The sequence below is a fragment of the Dryobates pubescens genome, chromosome 28 (genome assembly GCF_014839835.1).
Source record: "Dryobates pubescens isolate bDryPub1 chromosome 28, bDryPub1.pri, whole genome shotgun sequence".
Classification (NCBI taxonomy): Eukaryota; Metazoa; Chordata; class Aves; order Piciformes; family Picidae; genus Dryobates; species Dryobates pubescens.
The window spans coordinates 14651263-14678272 of record NC_071639.1 but is presented as its reverse complement, the minus strand read 5'-3'; the positions used below and the strand labels follow the sequence as shown (position 1 = coordinate 14678272).

The 27010-nt window shown below is 48.9% G+C and overlaps 1 protein-coding gene across 6 annotated transcripts in view; it reads left to right on the top strand.

Moving 5' to 3' along the window:
- Positions 1–25030, top strand: part of KLHL32 (kelch like family member 32) — a 52241-nt gene extending 27211 nt beyond the window's left edge. For 3 of the 6 annotated variants that reach the window (XM_054174062.1, XM_054174060.1, XM_054174061.1), the window contains 6 exons: positions 5154–5369; positions 13846–14572; positions 18871–18929; positions 21770–21962; positions 22656–22750; positions 23719–25030. In XM_054174062.1, coding sequence (XP_054030037.1) covers positions 5154–5369; positions 13846–14572; positions 18871–18929; positions 21770–21962; positions 22656–22750; positions 23719–23880 — 1452 coding nt within the window. In that variant the 3' untranslated portion in view covers positions 23881–25030. Of the gene's footprint in view, positions 1–5153; positions 5370–13845; positions 14693–18703; positions 18764–18870; positions 18930–21769; positions 21963–22655; positions 22751–23718 lie in introns of those variants that run through there. The other 3 variants (XM_054174063.1, XM_054174065.1, XM_054174064.1) reach the window with 3 other exon arrangements.
- The last annotated feature ends 1980 nt before the right edge of the window (positions 25031–27010 follow it).

Below are 27010 nucleotides of genomic sequence, written 5' to 3'. Positions count from 1 at the left end.
TGTCATCTCTTCTAAACATGTTTATTAATTTGGAGGAAGTTGCTGCTAAACTTCCCTTCTGTTTCAAGAGAGTCTTAGAGAATAGGTGATTTCTATCTGCATAGGTGGCATTAGATCTTGAATGACCTGAAGCAGGACTTGTGTTTGTGGTTCAGAGGGAGCTGAGCCGGCAGCAGGTGGAACTGTCCCTGCAGGAAGTTTCATGGCAGTTGTGTTTCTATGTTAGACAGCAGCAATTGCTGCAGCTACCTTGCCAGCAATGCCTGGCGGCTTATGAAGCCAGGTGGGGCCAGCAGCTTTTCAAAAAACAATAAATTTTAAAAAATGAAATTCCCAGAGCAGCCCCTGCTCAGCAAGGGAAAGCAGCTACTGGAAACTGAGAGCTTGCCTGTGGCCGTTCCCATCAGCCTCCAGCTGCAGCCCTACTGTGTCTCTGTTTCCATGGTGCACACAGCCACACCTGCAGTGCAGAGCTGTGTGCAGGCAGGGTCACATGAAATACTGACCTGGGCTGCCGCTTGGGAAGATTTGCACTACGGAGTAACTTAGACTGAGATTCCAGAAAGTGTTTGCATTTTCAGTTTCACCTCCCAGTGTCTGTGTGGGTCAGGTTTCCCTTTCTGAAGACCACATCACATGAGAGCCTCACATCTCTGCTCTGTGCTCGCCAGCAGCGGCCAGCAGGGTTGAGCCTGCAGATGCAAGGGATCATGAAGGGAGAGGGAAATGAATATGAATGAATTCTCGTGGCTGAAATGTTTTGATATTGTTGCTTGTGTGCTTAGCCCTACACCTACTTTGAAAAAGCAGCAAGGATGCAAAATAACTTCTTGCACTTAAAAGGGGAAGCAGAAGCAGGAATTACAGAAAGTGATGAGAAAACAGTGACCTGTCAGAAGTAATGGAACCGGTCACTAAAGTCATGCTTAGCTGCAGCTGCACTGACCTAGTGAATGTAAGCACAGTTGTGTACATGGCAAAGTCCTGCCCTAGCTGTTCCTCTGCCACCAGGCTTCAGCAAGGTGCCTCTGCTGGTTCAGCTGCATGACTCCAGGGTTTAATGGAGGCAAACTTCAAGTAAGAGCTGCAGTCCAGTATCTGAAGGTCGTGCTGTTGCTGTGTCCTTAGGTGTATGAGCTGATAGCTCTCAGGGCAGTGAGGGAGGTTTTGCACAACCTTGGACACAGGAAAGAAGGGCTGGAACTGGCAGCACTGGATTTCTTTTCTCTAAAGTTGTGCTGATGTGCTGTCAGCTAAATGGGTTTTGTCACTAAGCCTTTTCACTTTGCTGCTCTCCAGTATCTAGAGTCTGATGCTGCTGTGATGGATATTGAGGTTCTCTCCGGATGGTGCAGCTGGTGCTTGGTGTGCCACATAGCAGAGAACCTGGAGGACACAGGGCCACAACCTGTGCTTAAGGTGTCTAAGGATTTTGGGTAGGCACATCCCGGCTCAAGTCCTCACACTCCTTTTTTTGTTTTAGCGATGCTGAAGCCCTGTTCAGGACAAGGGGAAATGGTATCAGTGTGCAACTCCTCTGCCAGAGCAGCAAGGCCAGGCCCTTTGTGCTCTGATTTACAGTACTGCTGTAATCCAAACGGGAAGCAGGTGGAATTACAACTGGGTAGGATGCTTTGGATATTAATGGCTTGGCTTGGCAGTGGCATTCGAAAGCTGTATATACTTTTTCTGTCTTAATTATGCATTCATTAAAAGCTTTTATACCCAACAGAATAAAGTAAATATTGTTTGATCTCTGTAGTGTGCTCCCAGACTGTAGATTTGCACAGCAGGGTCTTGATAATCTGAATAAATTGTATTTCCCCAAGGAGTTTATCTTTCAAATAAGGTCATAAAGAAATGCATTCTTTTCCCTGAGTTCTCCTTGTGCTTTTCCTGCTATTTATAACAGGGAGCAGAGGAGTAGAGGTATATTGTGGACTGCTGTGTACTTGGTTATGATTAACTCTAATTTATCAATCTGTTACTTACATCCTTTGCTGTGGCTTGTGCAAGGCAATTATTCTTTAAAGTACAAACAAATAGAGATGGATTTGGAAGTAATTTAAATACAATATTTATATCTATTCTTCTTGTTTGACAATTTATCATATCTCTATATTAAAACACACCTCAGTATTAAAGCACGGACACTGTCACATCATTTATTGTGAATATTTAATGTTGTCATCTTTCAGATTGTATTTGTTCAGAGAACTGATTTTCTTTTATGAGAGTTTTAAGTGCCAGCTCATTGTCAAATTGGTTTGGCATCTAAAGGTTGCTGCTGCCAAGTCAGAAGGCCAGTGGCACAGAACAATTGATCTCTGCCTTCGGAGAGATGGGAAGCAGTGGCACGCAGAGCGAGCCGAGTGCATGGCCTCAGACCCAATGTCTTGTTCAGAAGTAGACACTGGTAGATAATTTGGCCAAATTATGAAATGTTTTGAGTTTATGGTTGAAATTTTAGAACAACTTCAGCTGTTGGTTGGCAGGTCTGTAGATGCTCATACACAGCTCCTTAGCCTGACTGTTTCAGCAGGGCAGTGCACAGATGAGAAGGGATAGGGTTGCTACCTTCCCTTAATTCTCCTCAGCTCTTAGTGACACTGCTTGTGCTCACGTTTCATCCCTCAGTTCAAGAAAGATAAACTTTTAAATATATGTCAATTAAAAATAAAAAAAAAGGTTAAAAGTTTCAGTACTTTCCCTAAGCCTGCTGCATGCTGCCTGCTTGTAAAGAGCAGCTGCCATGATACAGCCCTGGGAGAAAGCTGCACGCAGATTCCAGTCTTGCACCTGCTCTTTCAGAGCAATATAATCAAACCTGAGACTGCCACAACTCCTCTTCTCCTATTCATGACCATTTAGCTGCTTTATTGGGTTATCTCCAGTAGTGTCCTCTTCTGATGCCCACCAAAACCCACTGGCTGCTGCTTGCCGTGATTGTAGTCCTGTGTGGTGTTGCCACCATGGCCATCACAGAAACAGAATCAGGAATTGTTTCAGTAGGTAAAGTCCTTTCAGAGCATCCAGTCCAACTATTCTGTAACTTTGCCAAGCCATATCCCTCAGCACCACATCTCTGCCTTTTGGAAATGCCTCCAGGGATGGGGATGCCTGTGTCTGAAAACCCTCTCAGGGAAGAATTTTCTTTAGCTGTCCAATCTAAACCTTCCCTGGTACAACCTGAGGCCATTTCCTTTGGTCCTGTCACTCATTGCTTGAGAGAGGAGACAGCCCCCCACCTGGCTCCAGCATCCTCTCAGGGAGCTGCAGAGGGCAATGAGGTCTCCCCTCAGCTTCCTCTTCTCTGCACTAAACACCCCCAGCTCCCTCAGCTGCTCCTTACCAGCCCTATTCTCCAGACCCTTCCCCAGCTTCCTTTCCCTTTCCTTGACCCGCTCCAGCACCTCAGTGTCCTTGGAGTAAGGGCCCAAAACTCACCAGTGCTGAGTACAGGGGCATGATCCACTCCCTGCTCCTGCTGGCCACACTGTTCCTGATCCTGGCCAGGGTGCTGGTGGCCTTTTTGACCACCTGGGCACAGGCTGGCTGAAATGATGGTGTGAGGTACCATCTGTGATCTGCAGGTATTAAATCACTGAGCAAGTGCACAGGCCAGATACTTCTCATGTAAAATTCATCCCTTTATCTTTCTTTCTGCAACTGGGGAGGATTTATCCTTACCTCCTGTGTGCTCTTGTGAAGAGGAACTGACACTGGAATGTCTGTGGCTTTTGGGGATGATGGCTGTTCTTTACCTTGTCAGAACAAGCACTAACTTTTCTTTGTTCCTCCAAGAAAATGATGTGAAGCTCCTCTGCAGCAGTTTAAGTAGATAATGAATAGGATTTATCTGTAAGGTACAGCTCTGCCAGGGAAGGTGTGCTGTTCAGACTGGGAGATTATGGATCAAGCAGCAGCCTCCCCAGGAACTCGATTCAGTTTCCTCCAGCACTGAGTCTTCTAAGCAGGAGGAAAAAAGTCCTTCCTCCAGCCTCTGTTGCATATGCATCAACAGCTCCACAGCCATGGGGACAGCCACACAGTTCCCACCTTCACAGTGGAGTCCATAAAACATTCCAAGCCCCCCCTGTTTGCACTTCCCCAGCTCCCTGAGCTCTGCTCTGCCAGCTGAGAGCTGGTTTGACATTTACAGGATTTCTGTCAGTTCCTTTTGGTGCTGCCATTCCACCCAGCAGAGTAGCCACAGCCAAGCCCACTGCAGGGAGTGCCTCTCCTCCCGCTCCAGTCCCCCATGAGCAAGGCCAGGCTGACAGGACTGTGCCACGGTTATGCCTGGAGCTGGCCAGGGAGCAGTGTGGGAAATGGGAAGAGCTGCATGGTGTGGAGCAGCAGCAGCTAGCTGGCTGGGCACTAATGCCCAAGCTGGAAACATTAGCCAGAGGTACAGGTTAGCTGTTGCCAGGATGGGACAACTTCCCACCCTGGGTCACTTACAGCTTCTGTCTCTGCAGGTTCTCTGCTGCTGTAGGGAACAGGATGCCACAACCACCACAGTTTGGTGTCATGGCTGGTGAAAAAGGGTCTGTTTGCTCACTGAAGATAGACTTGAGTTTAGCAAAATGTAACTCAGACACACCTATTTTGTCCTCTTTCGTGGACTGAAAGTTGTGCTGCAGCAGTGCTCTAGCTGAATGAAAGCAGTGGACAGTGAGCCCACCCTTGTCTGCAGTAAGCCATTCTAGCTAGCAAGTGTGGTTTTTGTAAGCCACTTCTTAACTCCTGCCAGCTCTTGCTGTGCAGGGTAAATCATGCTGCTTTATTGTGTGGTGCACTAATCCAGGTTTCTTGCAGATACTTTGTGCATATTTAACCTGAGCAGCTGTGCTGTAAATCAGCACCATCCTGTGTATTTGCATCTGCACGGGGCACATTTACACGTTTGGAACCAGGCTGTGTTAATTAATTTCAACTTGCCTACCTTCTTCACAGCTCCAAAAGAATAATCTTGTTTATTATCTGAGACCTGTGGAGTGCTTGTTCTCTGCTTTGGGTTTGGCCTTGTTTTGGTGGGCAGGTGCTTGTTTTGGGATTAGTTTTGTATTTTGTTTTGTTTTCCCTTGTTTTTTCCCTTTTTCTCCCCCTTTTTTTCTCTGAGACATGTTTTGTTTGCTTCACCCATTCAGGAATTAAATAGCTTTAATTACTTGGACCTGTATAAGCTCGCGGACCTCTTCAACCTCACTTTGTTGGAGAATGCAGTGGTTGACTTCCTAGTGAAACATCTCTCTGAGCTTCTGAAGAGTCATCCTGAGGAAGTTCTGGCACTCCCATATTGTCTCCTCCGAGAGGTTTTCAAGAGTGACAGACTCACTTCCCTCAGTGAGGAGCAGATCTGGCAGGTAAGGAGCTGGCGAGCCGCAGGACGTAGGACACTGTGAGCCAAAGCAGTGGGCAGCTCTGAAACCCTGAAGCAGTCTCCAGGGAGTAGCAGCACTTCAGCACAAACTGAGAGTGACAACTGTGGGAAATTTTAAAGTGACATTGAAAAAATACTGTGTTGTGTTAATGCAGTTAGCTTGTCTGAAAGGAAACTTGGTGCTTCCCTTGTGTTACTCAGCCAGAGGTCTTCCTGCAGATCCAGCTCTGCTGAAGAGATGGCTGCAGCCTGGTGGCCTTTGCCTCTGGTGGGGCTGCTGGCAAACCCCTCCACTTCATCCAAACTCAGCTATGTAACTGCAATTGTGATTTAAGCTGTTTGGGCCGCCACAGCTGACTTTGCTTGAAGCAAACTGGAGAATCATCACACAGGCTGTTCTGCTCCAGTCTGGGCAGAGGCTTCGATAGGTTTGCAGCAAGAAGCTGGAGATGGCAGTCGTTGCCCTGACAAAAGCTGGATATGGAAGGGGTCAGGTTGCTAGCACAGAGTATAAGCAGGATAAAAGCATTATGTTGTGACCTTTAATATCTGTGTGGGAAACCTAATATGAAAAAAATCATATAGCCTGTACAGGGAAACATGAAACTAACCCCAGATCTGTCCTTGGAAGCATTCCCATCGTGTGAAAATTGCAGCTCACAGCAGAGTGGGAGGAAATCTCCAAACACTCTTCTCTTTCTTGCTGTCATATTTCATCCAGGAAAGTACTGCAGGAGGTTTCAAGGAAACCTTTGCTTTGCTTTTAGCAAGAGTGTTACATTGGTCCACCAGAACAAACCGAGTCAGGAAAGTGATTTGTCTTTCAGTCCTCTTATTTATCTCTTTATCTTTTGCATTATCGTAAGCAATAATTTCATTTCTGTGCCATTGTTTTCTCCAAGTGTAAAATGTGTGCTCATCTGTGGGGCATTTCATGTTCTGTGGATGAATGATGGCATGCAGGAACAAAAGACTTCTTCAAACACAGAAATGTCTGGCTAAGCTCTTCAAGCCACAGAGGAATTGTGCTGGTGGAACTTAACCTTTCAGCCTGGGAACCAGCATGTTTGCTGTCAAAACTTGGAGGCTTTAGATGATGGAGTATTTTACTAAGGTGAGATTATTTGCAAATACTGAGAGCAAATTAGACTCTTTCCCATCCTGGTCCCTGGAGGATGTCAGTTACCTGCAGCACACTGCCCATGATGGTGGCCTTGGTTTGGGTTTTCTAGGTGCAGTACGCTGGAGTTCTATCCCTGTTCCCTTTATCAGAAAAGGTTTTGATGTGTAAGATCCCCTGTGTAGCCTGGCTGATTGGCCAGCTGGGTTTGATCCCAGTTTCTCTGCAAGGTCAGGGAAATCTAGCTGCATGCTTTGCTAGCCCTTTGCTGGAGAAAGCCATACAAGTATAACTTAATGCCAGCTCATAACGGGCAGCAGACCCTCTGTAACCTGCTGGAGCAAAGTACAGGAAGTGGGAATTTTCAGGTCTTGTGTCATTGTCCTGTTCTCAGGAAGAGCTCAGGAATCACTTTCTGAATGGTGTCAGTCAGGAACATTTCCTGAGACAAGGGTGACAAACTTTCTGTTGCAAGGTCGTGTTGGGGAGAGGTTCTTGCGGGTAATGTGCTGCTTTGGCAGTGCCAGCAGACCCCACACTGTCCGTGTGAGTGGTCTCATAATTGCTTCTCCAAAGGTTACTAATGCTGTGCTGGAGAGTTGTTTAAACTCACTTCCTGCTGCAGGCAAAACCTGTGTCTGTGCCCTTTTAATTCAGCCAGTATAGCCAGCAATAAATATGTATTTAGAAATAGACCAAGTCCCCAGAATGAATTAAAAGGCACACATAAATATTTACCAATGTAGGCATTCAGAAGGCAGTGAGAAACTGGTTTTTTTGCTTTCTCTTAGTAAATAAGTAATTCCCTCGTAGTCAACTCAATAGAAGAAAATCAAATCAGACCAGCTGTATTGCCTCAAGTGTAGTTAAGTTCATCATTTTTGCTAAGGTTATAGTGGTAATGCAATATACCATGGAAGAATCTAATATTCAGCCCAGGGTGAAGATTGGGTATGCCAGAGGATTAGTGTCAGGGTGCTTTATAGAAGTGAAACTTGATGGACAGGTTGGAGACAGATCTACAGAATCTCATTAAATTGCTGAATTGTTCATTACTGAGCACTCTCACTGTAATAAAGTGCTCATTGACTTTGACAAATCCCCATCCCATGTCTTAAGGAAGAACAGCAAAGCAAGAGGTGCTGGGGAAGCTGCCGGAAATTGGCACAAAGTGGGGCAGATAATGGAAAAGCTGAGGTGGGGATGCTGCTGTCTCAGTTCTCTCTTACCTGTGGCTGGTGGCCTCCTGTGGCAGCAGGAGTTGGTGCGGCCCGGGAGCACCTGCTCTATCAGGGCTGCCAGGGAGCATGAATTAAAGCTTCCCTCCTGGAACCTGCGGAGAGAGGCAGAGCACAGGAACTGTCACTAGCTTGAAGTGCCAAGGCCCCCTGGGCAGTGTGCTCAGAGCACACCGAGATGAAGGCAGTTACTTCCAAACGCGGGATGACGCTGGATGTGATTTGCATAGAGGTGGTCGCAGCTCCTGTCTGGCACCTCTGGGAATTCTTGTGAGACTACCAGTTCACGGTTGCCTAATTTCAGGGAATATGGGGAATCAACCCTGGAAAAATCAAGGCTGAGAAGGCTGAGCAGTAGCATTAAGGTCAGCCTGCTAGGAAGGGGATTTATGTCCTGCAGTGATTCCTGCAGATTCTTTCAGAAACAGAAACGTGACTTCCAAAGCAGGGTGCAGGGGCCAAAGCAAGTAGTTAACTCCTTTCCCTGCCTCTTGAAGTATCTGAAACTTTTTGGCTTGGTGTAGGTGGACACAATAGACAAAGACTAGAATGATGTGTTGCTTTAAAACAAATGCACAACCGAGAGAGCTGGCCAGGAGCCCCCTGTGGGCTGTGATTGGCGCGATTTACTCCACCATTAGGATATGTTTTTTAGCCAGGCTAAGCCAGTGACAGCCATCATTGCTGTACCCAGGGTGTGTTCTCATATTGTCTTTTTCACTTATCACGGGAGATGATGAAATACTGCTCTGTACAGCTGAGATTTATTATTTGTCAGCTGCAGTAAAACGTGAGTAAACTTCGAGCAGTGACAAGGGTGAAAGGATTAAATAAATAAAACTTCAGGGCTGTTCCTTGGATTTCTTCTTAGAAATTGGAGGGGGGAAAGCCAGTTCTTCAGTATTTTTTCTCCTGGCTGTGTGTGTGCAGAGTACTTGTTTCACAGGGAGCAGTCATGATGAGGATGCGTCGAGTTTATCACAAGGTGAAGAGTGAACCTTTGGATGATTGTCCATCACCAGAAGGGCTCACTGGCTGCACTTTCAGGAAGCAGATTAATTCCTTCCCTTGAAACTGAAACGCAGTGTTTTATTGCTTGTATGAAGATGTGCTTCTCAGTTGCAAACCTCTCTCAAATACTTCTGTCAGATGTTTTTAGGGATCTCTTTTTTTGTTCTCGGTCTCAGCTACCTCCATTTCACCAGGCTTTGTTCAGTGGCATGGGGCATAAAAGCCTCCACAGGATTTTGGTAGTGGAGTAGGGAGACTCATTTGTGGACAGCTTGAAGGGACAGAAGATTTGGACTGTGTGCCAACTATGCCACTGCTGTCTTATGCTGTATCACTTCATTTTTCTCTCTTAGTTCCCATGTTGGGAGAATGGTTAAGAAGTACACTGCCCTGGGAAGCTTGACTTTGACTGCTTAAAATTGCTTTGGGATACTTGGAAGGCAAGTGCTACATGACTTTGAAATTCAGATTCCACAGAAGGGGTAAAATGCCAAACTTCCATGAGCTGTGATAATTTACAACAGCTGAGAGTTTACCTTCTGTCCCTATCTTCCTTCAGTTTGAGCTCGAGGAGATGAAAAGCTTTGTTCTTTCACTACAGCAAGTCTTCGCTTTAATGTAATATGAGTCATTACCATGTATAATGTTATATATTGCTGTAGATCAGCTGGCCACCTGTAAAGATGAGTTTTGATCATAGTTGTTTTATTGCAAACCAAAAAAATGAAATATTTTTATTGGGGTTAGTCGGTGTCTCCGTGGTGGGCAGCTGTCTGGTCTCATTTCCAGTAAATACAAGAAATAAAAACAGATGCAGTGGATAAAGTGCAGAGGAAGTGAACACCAGCTTGAAAAGTGTAGCTTCTGTCCTGGCCTGGTAGGGAAAAGGCTTTTTTCCTTATGTCCTATTTGTTTCATAGGAAACGCTGGGATAGGAAATGAAACTACCACTGTCTCTCACCACCTCTTTGGTGGAAAAACATCCCTTTGGGGCAGGCGGTGGTCAGCACGGAGCAGTGCAGCTCTTTGGTTGGGTTCTCTGTTTCTATCTGTGTAGGTTTGTTGTTTGGGGTTCAGTTGTTTGTTTGTTTGTTCTCTGTTAATTCGTGAGGCACTCTCTCTGTGCCAGTAAGGTAAGAAACCCCTAGTGGGGCTGATCAATTTCCCATCCCTTAGGAAGGGGAAATGAACAACCCATCCCACCAGGAGGCTAAATATTGATGCTGTCAGCGGTGTGATATTTGGTCTCTGCATTCATCACCAAACAATGCCTTGCTTGGATGCTGTTATTCATTCTAAGAGGAAAAGGGTTATTAATGTGGTGCTCTTCAGTGATTTTGTGTTTGTGAGTGGAACAGAAGAGCAATAACACAACAATGCACTGGCTAAGGGAAAACGTTTGCAAGAGATCCTTGCCCATTTCTTTTTAATCTCTTATCAGGAAGAATTTGAGCCGTGACAAAAGGTTCTGCTAATCAAACAGCACTGAAAGATTAGGTCATGGGAAGTCTTTAGTCATTTTGTGCTTTTTCAAGAGTGGATTTGTTAAAATTATGCTGAATACCCACTTAAAGCCTGGGCTGAAAACCCTACCTGTGTTTTATAACTCTGCACTGCCAGAACTCATAATAAGTCAAACATTCTTTCAGAGGTACTCATAAGGGAGAAAACCCCCCTGTAAATTTAAGAGTAATTTCAGATTGTAAATGAAAAGGAGAGGCACGACTGTTCATTTGCACCAATCATGCCTTCCTTTCATCTGCTCTGATTAGGCCTGGTGCGGTTTCATCAAACTACTCCATCACCGAGCTGTCACTCCAGTCGTCTGTTGATTGAAAACAATCAGGGCTCTGATGGCACAATTATTCTGACCCTTTAACTAGAGGCTGCTGTGATAATGAAAGGTTGATTATGATAGTTTGTGCCTCTTTCAGTTTGCCAAGAAGGTTAATTTGGGCATCAGACGGATGTTTAATGGGCGCTTGCTGGCTACACCGAGGTAAATGAGAACGTGCAGTCTTGGATATTGCACGGATATAGTTTGGCTGTCAATCATTGTCATTTTGAGTTTGTGCCTCACACTCTGGAAATCACATTTTATTTTTTCCTTGGGATTTAATTTATTCTGTGCCCTGAGGAAGTTCTTTCACTCTGTGACCTTCACAGCAGCTTTCTCTGTCTTTTTCCCCTCCCCTCAAATGGAGCCCAAAGGCACAATACATCTAGAGGAACGGTTTGCTTTCATTTTGCACATTAAAAAAAAAGGTGGGAGGGGGGGAAGAATTAAAAAATCCCTGTTTATCAACTTGCCCTGAACACAGCAAATGTTTTCACTGTGGTGCTAAGACCAGGCTGTGCCACTGGCAGCGTGCCCGATGCTCTGGCAGCGGCACGGGCAGGTTGGTGACGCTGACACCCAGGGAGCTGTGTGACAGACAGGGGCGGGGGGGGCACAGCTGCATTTCCAGGGCTGCAGCTCGCTGCCCTGTCAATATGGTCGCAGTTACTGTACTACAGCTTCCTGAGCTGGAAACTCTCTCTTCAGGGTTCAGGGGCAAAAGGCATTTCATTGCTGATTCAGAGATTATTAATATTTACTGTGTTCAGATGGAGAGAATCCTATGCATAATTTTGTAGTTGTTTGGCTCAAGGTGCAAAAGAAATGCAAATCCTTCCTAATTTTGATTGTTCTCCATGCAGCTCATCACAGTCTTATTTTCATGCACATTATTAATTCAAAATAAAAAGAAGAAAAAGATTTCCATGTTTAAAGCTCTCCTGCATCCAGGATTGAGCCACTTGTCTTCCATGCTGCCCACAAGCGACTGATGCACTTGCAAAGGGAGTCTGGAGGCTGAGCTGCATGGGTGCTTACTGACTTGTGAAAATATTCACCTGTTGGCTCAGGACTTCAAAATTTGTGTGTTTGGGGTTTTTTCCCAGCAACAATTCTTCACCCATATGTATCCATCTTAAATGGATGCTACAGACCAATTTAATTCACTTTACCTGAACAGAACACTTAAATGAAAATCCTAAACCTCCTGAGGTTTGTCCTTTGTAGTCTCTGGAGAAAGAGAGGAATGGAGACCCTTTAGAGAGCCAAATTCTGTTCCCTTTGGAAATCCCCCTTCACTGTAAATAGGTGAAAGCTGCTCCATGGCCCTCATGGACTTTGTGCCAGAGCTTTAGTACATGCTCCAGTTTACCCCCAGCTTCTGCTCCTGACCTCGAGGTTCAAAGAGCCAGGGTGGTGCTGACATCGCCAACCAGAGAATGGTTTTGAGGCAACACCTGAGGCCTGCTGAGCTAGATAAAATCCAAAGGAAAGCCAAACCATGTGCAAGTTTAGAATAAAAACATAGAACCCTCTCACTTTTCCCACTGCTGTCACTGTTGGGGTCCATGTCTATGACCAGAGAGACTTTAGATGGCATAAAGCAGCACAATTCCTTTGCAGTCCAAGGTCTGCAGCACAAATAGATCAGCTTCAGAGCAGACCGGGGTGGAGTTCCCATGGCCTGCACCCCTGCAGGCCAGGCTCAGAGCAGCGTTTTCTGCCTCGGAGTGCTCTGGACGTAAACACTCCCTGACACTGTGACTTGAGGCACTTTCCAAGTGATCCTGGGTCTAATGAGCGTCAAGGGTTTTGCACACACAGAGCAGCTAAGTTTTTCTGGTTGGGAAACTTGCCATGATGTCAGGTGAAGGTCTGGCATGGTTCCCAGCAGAGTGGCATGAGGAGGGTGGCAGAGGGACGCCAGGCTCTCTTGCTTCTGGAGGAGCTCCATTGCTAAGTCAAGTAATGTAACCTTGGAGAGGAAAAATTCTCTGGGTTAAGGCTTCAAAATAAGAGAATTAATCTGGTTTGAAAATCCTGTCCTTCTGCAGGTCTTCTTTTGTCATTTACTTAGTTTGGGAAATGAATATGGCAAAATATATTATTTATTAAAGTTGATATAGGCACTGGGCTGCAGCTTCCTTTTCTCATGCTCAAGCATTAAAATTAATAGAGAAGAAGCTTCTAGCAGCTCAAACAGAAGGTGCCTGCATGGCAGCCAGAGCAGGAGGTGTGCCTTATTTTTGTAAATTATTTACCAGCAAGACAAATATTTTAAACCTCAAAATTGTGGATAGTCTTTGTTGTTGTTGTTCCCTTTGCTTTCTTGTTTCTGTTTTAAACACACTGGTAATACCAAGTGGTATCTCTGTGAAGAGGCCTGCACATTGTCCCTTGCAGTGTCACCAGTGGGAGTTTCTTTCACCAGTGCTGGTTGGCATTGCTGATGACTGCTGCCAGAGAGGCTCAGTATAGGCTCTGTAATTAGTGACAGGTGGGGTGAATTTTGGAGGTTCTGTGGAGGCAATGGGTTGTGAGTCTGGATTAAAGAAGCACTGAGTCAAGGTAGTAAAACTTGCATTGATAAATAGATGTTTGCTGATTTCCACAAGCATGGAAGTTTGCCATATGTTCATGACATTTGCTCCCTTTGTGCTGGAGGAGAGGAGAGCTGCATCACAGCCCAACAGTGGCTGTCCCTGCTGCAAGCAAAAGATGTGTTTGGGAATGTCACTGTCTGTCTTCTGAGCTTCTCCAGCCTTCCAGTAGCTGCCAGAGCACCCAGTGACTAGAGCAGCAGTGCAGCCACTCAGATAACTGGATTTTATTCCCTGACTCCATAGTGTGGGACACCATTGTGCCGGGGAGCATCCTAACCATACAAATGGTTGTCTGCTGCAGAGCAGACAGAGAAGTCTAAGGCTCCCTGAAACCACAGTCCCTGTTTCATAGCCTTGTGTCACAGCTTAGCAGCTGGTCCTGTAGCCTGTGAGTGTGCATACAAATATCTGCCCTGGCAGCTAAGCTCCTGGCAGCTGTTTTGAAGCAGTGTTCCTGCCTTTAAGGAGGCAGAGCTTGAGCAGGTCCCTTTTGCACTGCCTCACCTGCTTCCATGACTGCTCTGTGTCCTGGTGGTGTCAGCCCTGGGGCAAGCAGCTGCTCAGGGGATGCAAGGTGTTTGCCCCAGGCCAGTTTGGGCAGCATTGACACAAATAACTGGCTTCTTGTTTTCCCTTCCTTCCCCCTCCAGCTGGCTGTGAGGTGGCTGGAGCACAACTGCCGCTACCAGTACCTGGAGGAGCTGCTCCAGTACGTCCGCTTCGGCCTCATGGATGCCGACACACTGCATGCTGCGGCTCTCGCTCACCCTCTCGTCCAGGCAAGCGAGGCTGCCACGGCGCTTGTCAGGGAGGCTCTGGCCTACCACCAGAGCACCTTTGCACAGCCTCTCTGGCAGAGCAGGAGGACCCGGCCGCGCTCCCAGTCGGACACTCTGTACATCATCGGCGGGAAGAAGCGGGAGGTGTGCAAGGTGAGGGAGCTGCGCTACTTCAACCCTGTGGACCAGGAGAACGCACACGTGGCCGGCATCGCCAACTGGAGTGAGCTGGCACCCATGCCCGTGGGCAGGAGCCACCACTGCGTGGCCGTCATGGGGCACTTCCTCTTCGTGGCGGGCGGCGAGGCGGAGCAGTGCAGTGGGCGCAGCTGTGCCGTGCGCACCGCCTGCCGCTACGACCCCCGGCGTGACCGCTGGGCAGACATCGCGCCCATGAAGAACTGCCGCGAGCACTTCGTGCTGGGCGCCCTGGGTGACTTCCTCTACGCGGTAGGGGGCAGGAATGAACTGCGCCAGGTGCTGCCCACTGTGGAGCGCTACTGCCCCAGGAAGAACAAGTGGAGCTTCGTGCAGCCCTTCGACCGCTCGCTCTCGTGCCATGCGGGATACGTGCTGGATGGGCTTCTCTGGGTGTCAGGTAGCAAACCTTCCACCAAGCACTGCCTCTGGGGAAAGCCATGAATCTTCTTGGCCTGGAGCCCCAGCTGGGGTACAGATAGGGACTCCTGCTCTGGGGGGCTGGCTGGGTGTGCCCAGAGCTGCTTGCTGCCTGCCCTCTCCTGTCAGTGCAGGGCTGGGTGCCTGTGCCCGTGCCAGTCACATGCGTGGCTGCTGCTGTGTCCTGACTTTTATTAATGGCTTAGGGCTAGGCTGTAGCTGGCTGGCGGTGTCTGTTCAGGGGCAAGGGAATAGCACAGAGACATGTTTTACTGTTCCAAAAATAACAGCAGTCACTGCTGAAAACCCCACTGCTCACCACCAAAGGCAAGGTGTTAGCATGGGAGTCATCAGGAATGCAGGAGGGAACCTGTTTCAATGTGGCCTAAAAGGAAGCAATAAAAAAATGAGTCTGAGGTAGGGATGTATCCCTGCTGCTTGTTCTGGCCATGGGGGTGACCAGCAGGAGCTCTCAGTCGCTCCACCACTCCCAGGTGGTGAGATAACCACGACAGTGTGCCCAGCCTTCAGTGAGGGGTGATGTAAGTGTGCAGCCCTGGTGTTCATGGAGAGAGCCTGCACACAGACACTGCCTAGTGCTGTAGCCAAGGCATCAGTGCCTCTGCTGCAGCCTCCTGCCTTCTGAAGACTTTGCTCATCAAAAGCTGACTCAAGGGATTTTTGTTGTTATTGGGATTAATTTTCAGCTTTACTATGCTGCCCTTTGGGACAAGTAGAAGGAATCACAGAGCATCCAGTCACAGCAAAGGAAGTGTGCTGAACAAAACACTGAGTTAAGCACACGCTGGTGGCAGGAGATGGGTGGTCAGTGTTTCAGGTGACAGAGGGATTACTAGGCTTCTCCCACCCCTTTGGGGTTTTTGACCTCCCAGAAGGCTTGGAGTGGAGCCATCTGCATATGGAGTTAGTCAAATCCCCTGGTCAGCACAGGTGGGTTCAGCACTCCAGTGTTCTGAGCTCCCTGAATTGTGGAACATGCTTTTATACGCGTGTCATCATTTATTTACTTGTTTTTTATGATTTTAAAAAGTAGAGGATAATTCATTAGAGTAAATTTTGTGCCTTGACAGTACTGCATCAAGCAGATGGTTTTGACATTTTATAGGAAGATGAATCTCAGCCCCAGTTAACATCTGACACCATGACCCATTTCAGGAACAAATTGCATGCCACATGCTCAAAAAGTGAAGTCTTTGAGTGAAAGAGAAACAAAACGCACCAAACCCTTTGGAGTTCAGCACTGCCTACAGTCATTCCCTGTAAAAGCAAGGAAATATTTTCCATGAGGGAGGACTTGACCTGTGCCCATTTCCAGCATCCTGGGTGGCACAGACGCAGGTCTAGAGTCCTGCTTTCCCCTCTCCGTTGCCCTCCTCTCCATGTGGGTTCAGTGTCCCTGGGGACAGAGGAGCAGGGAGCCTCTGCCAGGCAGTTCGGCTCTGGGCCGTTCCTGCGCCTGCAGCTGGGGATGAGGAGGCTTCCCCTCCACCTCCCGTGGACATCTCCTCTGAAGCAAAGTGTTTGCTGTTGTGTGCAGAGCTCTAGGCTGCCTGACCTTCAGCCTGCTGGCTGAAACCACTTCTGAACATACAGGTGGGAACTCAGCTTGGGGGTGGGGGGAAGCCAGCCAGCTTGTTCTTCAAAATTCAAGACTTTTAAAAATTACTCTTACTTTTGCCATCATGGTAGAGATTTTGACCAAGGAAGTGATGGAGATCACACATCTCGGAGAATTATTCTGAGTCTGCAAGAGGTTTGGGGTGGAAAGTATTCCCTTGTTGTCAGTATGGTGTTTGCTGTGGGGAGAGGACATTTTCTCCTCACTAAATGCCTGTAACATTCTTTGGTGGCAACTAGATCTGGACTAAAAAGGAATGTACAGTGTGTGAACGAAGCAAGCTGCACAGTGACACTGGCATCACCAGGAGCTTTACACACAACTGTGTGAAAGTTGCTCCAGTCTCAGTTTGTGTGTGGAGCAGGGTTCTTTCTGATGATGAGGATGATGATGATGATGTGGAGATGACCCCCCAGAAAACTCAAACCAAACCAAGCAGCGTTTGTGCCCACGTTGTCTTCAGGGACACTGTTGAGTGAGCTTGAAACCCAGGCTGCACATCCTGCCGTGGGTTCTCCTGCCTGCAAGAGCAGAGACAGAGCTGCCCCTGAGGGTGCTCCTTGGCTCCCACAGACTGCAGTCCTCAAAGCAAGCTGCTGGTGCCAGAGCAGAGCAGGCAGCCCCCTGCTCTCAACCCCCCTGCGCCAGACCTGCTTGTGTCTGGCTTAACTGATGGGCTGCCACCACATCAGCTGCTACTGCCTGACATCAAATGCAAAGCATGGTTTGTGTTGTTTAAATACTGCTCTCCAAGGGTCATTGCCTCCCTGCCTCTCCTCTCCCTTCCTCACAGAAATCGCTGCAGAGGAGTTGAAGAAATTAGCTCAGAATTGCCTGTTATTTTTTCTTCTGAGCCAGTATGTAGTATTTTTAGTACCATTTCAGCTTTTCATTTCCTATTTCATAAGAGAGAAGTTGCTCTTCTCTTGCCCCTCCCCAGCTGCCTAGAGGATTTTTGTTAAAAAACCACAACAGTGCTCAGGAGGACATTGCAGCCTTGTTACAGTTGAATCTTGGCAGACATTTTTAAACTTTTGCTACAGCACTTCAAAGTTAGGAGGAATTTGAGTTTGAAAATTGATGCTGATATAAGATGGCATATTTAATGACAGATGTATCTATAGAACCTGTTAAGATGCAGATTATCCCCCTGGGGAGGGGAGATCAAAACTGCCAATCTATAAAATATACTTGTTAGGGGAAGGCATGGAGTCTATCTCTGTGAGCACTTTGATTGCAGGGGACAGTGTAGCAGCATGTGGCATCATAACCTAAGAGCAGACAAATCAGCTTGATGACTTTCAAAGCCAAGAATACTGCTGGAGGCAAGAGTACTCCAGTCTAGAAGAAATTAAAACATATAGAGACTGTTATTAATTCCAGATCTATTTTTGTGTAGTCAAATCTGTATGCAAATCCTTAGCATCTCATTTTGGCAGATTAATCTAAAAGTGAAGAGGGGAATGTGAAGGGAATGTAATGATAGCACACCACAGATGAGCAACGTTGCAGTGGAAAGGATGTAAGCTGTGTACTTGATACGAGGGGCTCTTTGTGAAGAGGCAAACAGTTCTCTCTGCTTGATGACTTCATTATTTTACATGCAAGGAAGCAACCCTCTTTTGTCTCTTCCTCCTCCACATCTTTCCCCCCAAGGTGGCCTTTCTGAATGGAAATACAAGACCCAGCATCGTGTTGCTGATGCATCTCCTGTAGGTTGTCATTCTGGAGATGATCACCCAAAGGAGTATGACTTTTATTTTTCAATATCCTAATCAGACATCTCATTCTTAAGCATTGTGCTGGAGTGAAAATGGCCATGTAGAAGGAAACCAAATTACAAAACAGACATGAGGAAAGATTTTGTCTGTGTGGCTGAAGGCCACTGGCACTGTGAAGGCTACAGGAGAGTGAGGAGACAAATAACAGTGTGGTGTTAGCCATGGGGACAGTCATGGCATTCCAGTGCCTGCTGTTGAGTGGGTGCTTCTGGGTGCTGTGTTGGGCAGTGTGCCATGGTGTGATGGAAACTGCTTGGAAATGCCACAGCAGCATCTCTGAGCTGCTCCATGAATAGGGACCCCAGGACAGGGCTCACTATGGAGGAACTCCCAGCTGAAGCCTGCAGCTAAGCCAGATGTTCTCTAATGCAGGTTTCCTATGCAGGTGAGCACAGCTGGCCAGGTTTGCACTCTGCTTTCCAGCTGGCAGCAGTGTCCCACACCATGCTCCTGCATAGCACAGTTCCTCTGCAGCCTCTTCCTTCTCCCTGTTGCCAGCACACTTCCTACTCCTTCAAACCCTGTCCCACTGCATGCTCCATGGGCTGAGAGGGGCTTTATCTTCATGCTGCTGGCTGAGTGCACAGGCATTCCCAGGCAGATCCATTTCCATCTCTCCTAGCCCACAGAACTGGCTTTGCAAAGGAGGTGTGTGGGGGGTGTTGCTGTGCTGTGTTTCTAGGTTTGCTTATTACCTTGCAACCAGATGAAGAAGTGCAGTGGAACGGAGGCATAAGTGGTGGTATGCAAGGTAATTATGTCAGCAAATGAACCCTAGAATTGGTTATTTTGCTGTACCTGAACTTGGTCCTGGGTTTGCAAGCGTTGCAAGCGTACCTTGTATGAACTCTTTTGCAGGAGGAGTCACAAATACTGCACAGTATCAAAACAGGCTCATGGTCTATGATCCTAAGCAGGTGAGTGTCTGTGTTGGATGTGGCTTTTTCATGTTCTGCTTCAAAGAGGTCTCTGTAAATACATAGGAAAACTTTGTAAGGCTGACAATGCTGACCATTGGAATGGGCTGTGTTTTAACTGTCCTTTGCACCCATGAGTGGATTTCCACCCTGTCTCTTTATGATGTTTTTTAAGCCCGTAGGCATTAGAGGTATCTTAGATTAAACACAGAAGTGTGCCTCACATCTCCTGTACTTACCAGGATTTGTTTTGCTTGCTCATTTGTTTTTAATCCAGCAGCCCTGGGCAACGTATGCTCAGAGTCAGTGTCACAAAGCTGCTCCTCATCACTGGCATTCCTGCTTTGAATTGCATATGGGAGCATTTTGCTTCCTGCATACTTTCAGAGCTATGCTACCTGGCTGTGACTTCTGCTGCTGACTGCAAGGGTGCCTATCATTTCATTACCCAAGCACCTAAAATACCTTTTAGGGATTATTTCATGCATTATGTATGTGTTTTGATTAGGTTAGCATGGCTCAGTAACCGTTTCAGAAGGTTAGGGCATGGCTATGCCCTCTTGCTTGTATTAGGAATTAAAAGTCCTAAGCCTGCAATCAGAGTTGCATAGCCTGATTTACAGCCACGTGGCAGCATATTGACTGCTCTGGTTGTAGGATAGGGATTTTGATTGCTGTATTTGGAATCAGATTGTACCAGGAGGTGCTTCTGTGGCTCACACTGACTTGTGAAAGCACAGCCTCTGTGTGTCCTGGAGCAGGCAGCCAGCAGTGACATGCCTGCCTCTTCCTTTCTGAGGTGCAGTTTTGTGCACTGCTGCTGCTGCAGGTGCTGATCCTGTCCCAAATCCAAGCACTAATTACAGGCATCATCCCTATTTTGCTTGTGAGGGGCTGCCTCAATCTGCTTTTGCAGAAGCGATGGTGCTTTTATGGATCCCCCAAATGGAACCGAGAAGGAACTCAGTAGTTGGTTTGGGAAAAACACGTGGGAAAGGTTGGAAATACAGAAAAGGAGGAAGAAGTAAGCAAGGGGTAGCAAAGCAAAAGATAATTACCACTGTTGATCCAGGTGCTGTCTTGCTGATCCTGAACGTCTTGATGGGTGGGGAAGCTTCAAACTCCCTGCTGCCTCTGGGGATTTTTACCTTTCTGTCCCCACAGGCAGTCACACTGCCCGCTCAGCTGAGCCTGGCTGGTGTCAGCACCGCTCCCACGGGTGGGTACCTGTGCCAGCTCTGCTCTCACAGTAAACGCTCCTGAGAGTGGAACTTGTGGCCTTGTCTGGTTATCAGCTGCTGTTGGCATTCAGCTTGTGGTAATGGTGTGTGAAAACACCTTGGGAAACTGCTGTCAGTCATCTTTTGAGAGTCCTGTCCAGGACAAGATCCATGAAAACTTGTCACAGTGAGTCCCAGCATCACAGAGTGTGGTCTTGTAGATAAGCAGGGATCCCTTCTGAGACAGTGATGTGAAGGCAGGCAGGAGGATGTGCTGTTTTGACTAGAGTCCTGTTCACAGTGAGCCCCAGCATCAGCACCCAGCTGGAGGCAGGGATCCCGCCGGGGCAGTGGTGTGAAACACTTTGGGAAGGCAATCAGAGGAAGACAAACTTAACTCCTTACAGGGGGATGTGCTTGGAGACTGTCTCTCGTGTAGCTGTGCTGGGTTCCCAAAGGAGCTGTGCTGCTGTTTGTACACACAGCCTGCGCTTAGCAATTCCGCTGGCAGATTGTTTGGGGGTGCTAGGAAGCAGTACATCTGCTCGCCTCTCGCTCGGAATCTCAATGGCTCCATCACTCGGTGCCCGCACAGGGGCCCTGCGGCCGGCCGGTAATGGCTGCCATCTGCCAGCCAGCACACGGCTGCCTGCAGCGGGCACAGGGCGGACCTGAGCCCCCTGCTCATCAGCATGCACCCCCTGAGCTCAGAGCTGACCCCCGCCCGCCCTGCTCTGCGCTCGCCTGGCAGCGCCGCCTGCAGCGGGCAGGGGAGGGGCTGCAGATGGTGTCTGTGGCTGTGGGGACGGCGCACTGCTGATGGCAGTGTTGGTGCCTGGTGCTTAGCCAGCATGCCCTGGGGTGTGTGGCTGTGCCACGGCAGGCTGACAGGCAGTGATGGAGGGCACTGGAGTGAGTGCAGCACACAGCACTGCCCTGCAGGTTCCTCCACTTAAACGTGGATCTCCTCTGGTTGGTTGACGTGGTGACCGTGGCAGGAGCAGTTGCTTTCCCGGTTTAAATGCTGTGCTTTAACCCCTCCTCCTCGGGGTCCATTTGCCAGTCCCTGCACAGGGAGCATTCTTGAATAATGGTATCCAGGGAGGAAAACTGCGCAAGGGAGTTCCTGTGCCCACAAATAAAGGATTAGCATCAAACCAGCCACATCAGACATGTGAGAAGGTGTTTTAGGAGATTGTTTTTCCCTGTTGTTTCATTCCCCAAGGATAAGATTAAATAAGCTTCCGAAAAATGAAAGGCAGAAGAATCTCATCTGACAGCTAGTTGGTACCCACACTTTTAGCAGCATGTGCAAAGGAGACATCTGATAGTCCTGCTTAAGGAGGATTTGCTACTGGATTGTAAAGAAGCAAAAAGCTTTGAGACCTGATGAGCTAAACAGAAAAAATACAAAGCAAAGAATGCCACTAAGTGAATGAGTTTAAAGGTGAAGCTGTGTGTCTGGGCTAGGCAGTGCTGTACCCGAGGGGCACACCTAGCAGCTGGACATCACCAGTGTGCATGCCTCTGGTTTCTGGCCCAGGGTAGGAAAGTACCAGTGACACTGCTGGCCTCAGTGTGCCTTTGAGCAGTGCTGAGACAAGTCTTCTCCCTGCCCAGAACAAGTGGCTAAGCCGCAGCCCCATGCTGCAGAGGAGAGTTTACCACTCCATGGCTGCTGTCCAGAGGAAGCTCTACGTGCTGGGTGGGAACGACCTGGACTACAACAATGACCGGGTCCTGGTCCGGCACATCGATGCCTACAGCATCGACACTGATCAGTGGACACGCTGCAGCTTCAGCATGCTGACAGGTGAGTCCTGCATGCCACAGGGACACTCCTGCAGAAGCACTGACCCTGCAGGCATCCTGGCTCTGGAGCTGACCCTGCGCCATTCATGGGACAGCAGCCTCTGCTCAGGTACAACCTGCTGGGCCGTTGCCACAACCAGCACCTTACAAAGCCTCCTAAGACTTTCTTTGTGGCAGTGTGCCTGTTGTGCTGCGTGCTGCAGACTTTTTAGGGCTGTGTTTACCCTTCAAAAGTTCTGAACTTGTCCAGGAGGCTGTTACTATGGGAATGATCTTGCAGAGCAGCTTCTGCAATTTTCACCTTGGTTGTACCAGGAGGAACTGGGAGGTGAGCAGCTGTGGGCAGAACGTGAGGGGCATTCAGCTTTCTTGGCTCATGTGTCCTTCTGGATTCATGTGTGATAGGAGCTGAGGCAGAGGTGTACAAAAGCCTGTGCTGTTGGGGGGACAGCAGATGGGCCCCTTACAGCATCAGCCGATTGCTCACCTGGGGTGTCTCTGGCCCACACTGCACAGGGCTCCTGCCAAGAGCAAAGAGCAGCCCTCGTGCTTCAGCTCGGCTCAGGCAGGTATCAGTTATGAAATAGTCCAATTGCTGCTTGGTGCATTTGCATCCTACAACAGAGCTCCAGCACTCAGCATTATAAGGGTTAATTGAACCCCCAAATCACTCTCTGTTCCCTCTGTGCTCCAGGTCAGAACGAGTCTGGCGTTGCTGTCCACAACAGCAGGATATATTTAGTTGGGGGCTATTCCATTTGGACCAATGAGCCTCTGGCCTGCATCCAGGTGAGTGATGAGGGCTCTCTCAGTCTTTCCCAACAATGTTGCCCATCTTGCAGAGAGGCTGTTCTAACAGGAAGATGCATGTGGAGAGATGAAGGGTGTTTCCTGTGCAGCCACTGAACCTGCACAGACAAGAGGGGAAATGCTGTGGATGTTAAAAACATTCCCAGAGAAGCCACATCCCCAAACAGGGGCTGAGCTGGCAGCCTCCCTGAGACCATCCCTGCATGACTTTCAAGGGACAAAAGTGTAATGAGTGCCTTGGCAGAGCTGAGTATGCTGTCCCTTCCCAGCTGCTGGCAGTGTGCCTGGCTGTAACAAGCAAAACAAGCCCGTTTATCTCCAAATTCAGCAAATCTGAGCAGGTCCTCTCCTTTTGGAAGGAAAAAAAAAACACTTTTGGTATCCATCTTCAAGTCATTCATTGCTTTGGCCTTTCCAGCTTCCAGAGCTCCCCTGCTCGCTCTGTACCACCAGGCTGGCAAATCTCAGACTCACAGAATCATTTAGATAGGAAAGCCCTTTCAGATCACCAAGTCCAACCATTCTCTACCTCTGCCAAGGCTGGTGCTGAGCCATGGCCCTCAGCACCACATTTCTGCCGCTTGGAAGCACCTCCAGGGATGGGGATTCAGCCACTTCCCTGGGCATTCTGCTGCAGCCTCTGAGAGACCTTTGATTCACTCTTGCTCACAGCAGCACTTCTGTGCCCCATCCCCTGCCTGCACTGCTGCACCTTCTGCTGCCAGCAAGCAGGACCCCATGTCACAGAGTACGCTACCCAGAGTGTGAGCTAGCCCAAGATGATGGTGGTGAGGACAGCAGTAGATCGTCAGACCCATAGATGCAATCTACAAAGGGTCTGAAGCTGGCTGTCTCTTGGGACCAGGAGCATGTGTGGTGTGTGCCAGCAGCTGTGTTCCAGCTTCTTGCTCTGCCCCCTGAAATGCTTGGTACACTCTGCCCTGCAGGTGCTGGACGTTAGCAAGGAAGGGAAGGAAGAGGTCTTCTATGGGCCCACTCTCCCCTTTGCCTCCAACGGCATCGCTGCCTGCTTCCTCCCAGCCCCTCACTTCAGCTGCCCTGACCTGCAGACCCTGCAAGTGCCTCACCACCGGCTCGGGGCTCTGTGAGCCAGGGGGCCTGCCCCACGGCAGCACCAGCGGGGCAAGGCTCAGGCTGTGTCCAGACGGGCTTCCGTGGATCAGGGGAGGAATCAGCCCACGCTGGCTGCTGCTCTACCTTCACACAGTTGTCTTAAAGTTGGATCACGACAGGAGGAACGCTACAAAAGCTGTCTGCAGTTCCTCCCCTCTGCCTCAGATACAGACATGAGAGCATTGTGGCGTTTCTGCTGGGGACCACTTACTACCTGCCTCTACTCCGTGTCCTTATGAACTTCCCAAGACATTGTGAATGCTCTCAGCCTCTCCTGGGCTGCTGCTCTCCGGAGCCTGCACGCTGGGTTTCGCCAAGGCACTTTCAGGACTGGCAGAAAGCTCTGCTGGCAGAAAGGATTCAATACTGTGGTAATTATGCAACTTACACCATACCAGTGGCAAAAAAGAATAACAAATGTGTTGAGTTCCACTTCCAACCTCTGTTGTTTACAGTTTCTCAGTTAATAATGCTTCATACACTCAAAATCCTCCAAAGCAGATGAAAACAAAGTTAAACCCAACCAAGACCTGTAGTATCTGAGGAACAGAGAAGAGGATGAAGACACTGAAGCCTTGTGGTTAAACTCAAGCCCAGACTGAATGTGTTTGATCATCTCAAGATCATGATTTGGGAGGCCATTTACCAAGGACCACTATCAAATAAAAGTTACCTTCGTCACATGATCGATTCCTCCTGCCAGCTGCAGTCACTTACTGGTGGAGAACACCATGATTAAAATATGCCATTTGCTCAATGCCCACTCTGCAAGGGGTCACCACATTCACAGTTGTCAGTGAACAATCTCATTCTGTCCAGCATATGGTCCCAGAACTCACTGGTCTCCAGAGGCTGACCAGGTGTGGACCAGTGTCACATTTATTTCTTTACTCTCAGCTCATTCATGGCTCCATGCCCTGCTCCAGGCATGCCCCAGGGCACAAACTCCCTCACCTGGTCTCTTTTGGCCTTGCTCAGCTGCTGCTGCCCCTGCCTCACCTCTGTGCTGTATCTCCATATGTACCAGCAGCCCCAGTGTTTGTAAATGTGAACCAAAAGTGTCATTAAATCTTTATTTATGGTTTGTGAGTGCCATGCACTTTTCTGCCTTCCCTCCTGACCTGCTCCCTGCCACCGAGCCGAGCAGACCTGTGACACCCTGATGGTGCTGCTGCAGCCACGGGACAGGACCTGGCCTGGCTGTCTGGTGAGCGGTGGCCCTGGGCTGAAGGTTCCTTCTAGCTTCCAGGGTCTGGGGGCCATTGGCACAAGGAGGTGGGCTCTGTTTCAGGCTCCAGCTGGGCACTGCACTCACAAAGCATCACCTTTTTCTGCCAGTGATTCTCAGGAGGGCTCTGGGTATTTGCTGAGCTCTCGCTGCATGCTGCAGAGCTGCAGCTGGCACCAGCAGCTCCTCTCTGCTCCCACTGCCAGCCTATGTCCAGGCAGTTCTTTGCTCTAAATGCATGGAGTCTGTAGGCTGTACTTCAGGATTTATTTGTTGTATTGCTTTGCTCTCCTGGAGGTTGGCCTACAAGGGCCAGCTCTTCTTGCAGGCCAGCTCTACCCTAACCATCTGCCTGGGGCCCTGGCTGGCTGCAGAACCTGGTCCCTGCAAGGGTTTCAGCTCTGCTGACCTGTGAACTGCAGGGACACCAGGCACTCAGGTCTCATTTTCCAGAGCAGGGTGGCTGAAGTGACCAGAGGTGTGTGCAGATGCTGGGGGCTCTGAGCCTCACCCTGGCTGTCAGCAGGTGAGTGAGCTGTACTCTGCGGGTGGAGTGGGGACCCTTCTGCAGGGGAAGGCAGGATCCAGCTCTCAGCCTGGGTAAGCTCAGGGAGTGTCAGGACCAGGGTGCCAGGTGCAGTTTGTACATCTCAGCATAGTTTGGAGGCTTTTCTTCCTGGCCCTGACAGCTTACCCCAGCTGCAGCTGAGATGACTCCTGAACTGCTCCTTCTGGGAGGGATGAGGGGATCTGGCTGTGGAATGGCAGCAAGAGCTGTGCCAGAGGCCTGGTCTGCAGAGGTAGATGGGGCAGGTCCATATACAGAACAAGTGCTCTGTGGCTGCAGGGCTGAAAGGCAGGCAGGCATGTGTGGGGAGAAAGGCTTTGGTGGTGTTTGTGCTGCTCTTCAAAGGTTCTGGTTGGTACCACCCATTGTCTGCACTGTGGAGCAGCAGTTCAAACAGCTGTGCCACTTAGCTAAGGGTGCCACACACACATGCTCCTGTTCACATCAGGATTCTGCTCTGGCTCTTCCTCAGCAGACTCCACTGATTACAGAGAAGTCTTTCGAGGTTTTTGTGCCACACTTTCCAATCGCAGTCTTTTTGTTTTCCTTGCAGGACCTACAGGACGGATGGGGGTGGTTTTGCTGCACCTGAAGTCAGAACGTGCCACACAGTCCTGTCCAGGTGAGCAAGCCCCAGTTATTTATTGCCAGAGAACTCCCTGCTGCTGCAGGGACAGAGCTGTCCTTGACAGTGATGGGCACAGCAGTACCTGTCACTTTGGAAGCCAGTGCACTTCTGTGCCCTAAATTCTGTGGATTTACAGATTAAAGCTGCTGACTGAGGTCTGCAACCAGGCTCTTGGGTCACGAGGTCCTGACAACTGTGTGGCAGAACTGTCCTGTGGTCTCCCTTCTTTGGCCATTCCCATAGGGAATAGCTCATTCTTTATAGAGCTCTTTTGAGTCCTAAGGTGTGTATCAGTTCTTACTATAAAGAACCAGTAGCAGCCAGTAGCTGCTCTGTGCTTTTGATCCAAAAATGACAGAATTCCCAGGAGCTGCTGGGCCCTCTGGTCTCTACTGAGCACTTCACACCAGGAGACACTCAGTCCCCAGCAGTGTGCAGCAGGTCAGGCCCTGTGCACTGGTGTCTGTCATCCCAGAGCTTCTGCACCTGGATGGGCAGCTCTCAGGGAACACAGCTGGCTCCCAGAGATGCTCCAACTTCTCTGACGCCCTCCTCCTGAAGTTTTGCCTTCCCCAGTCCTACCCTCCCCCAGATGTGCACAGGCATTGAGTACCTCAGTTGCAGAGTGGTGGAGAAGTTGGTAATTGAGTATTCTCAGGAGCAGACAGAGCAGAGGCAGAA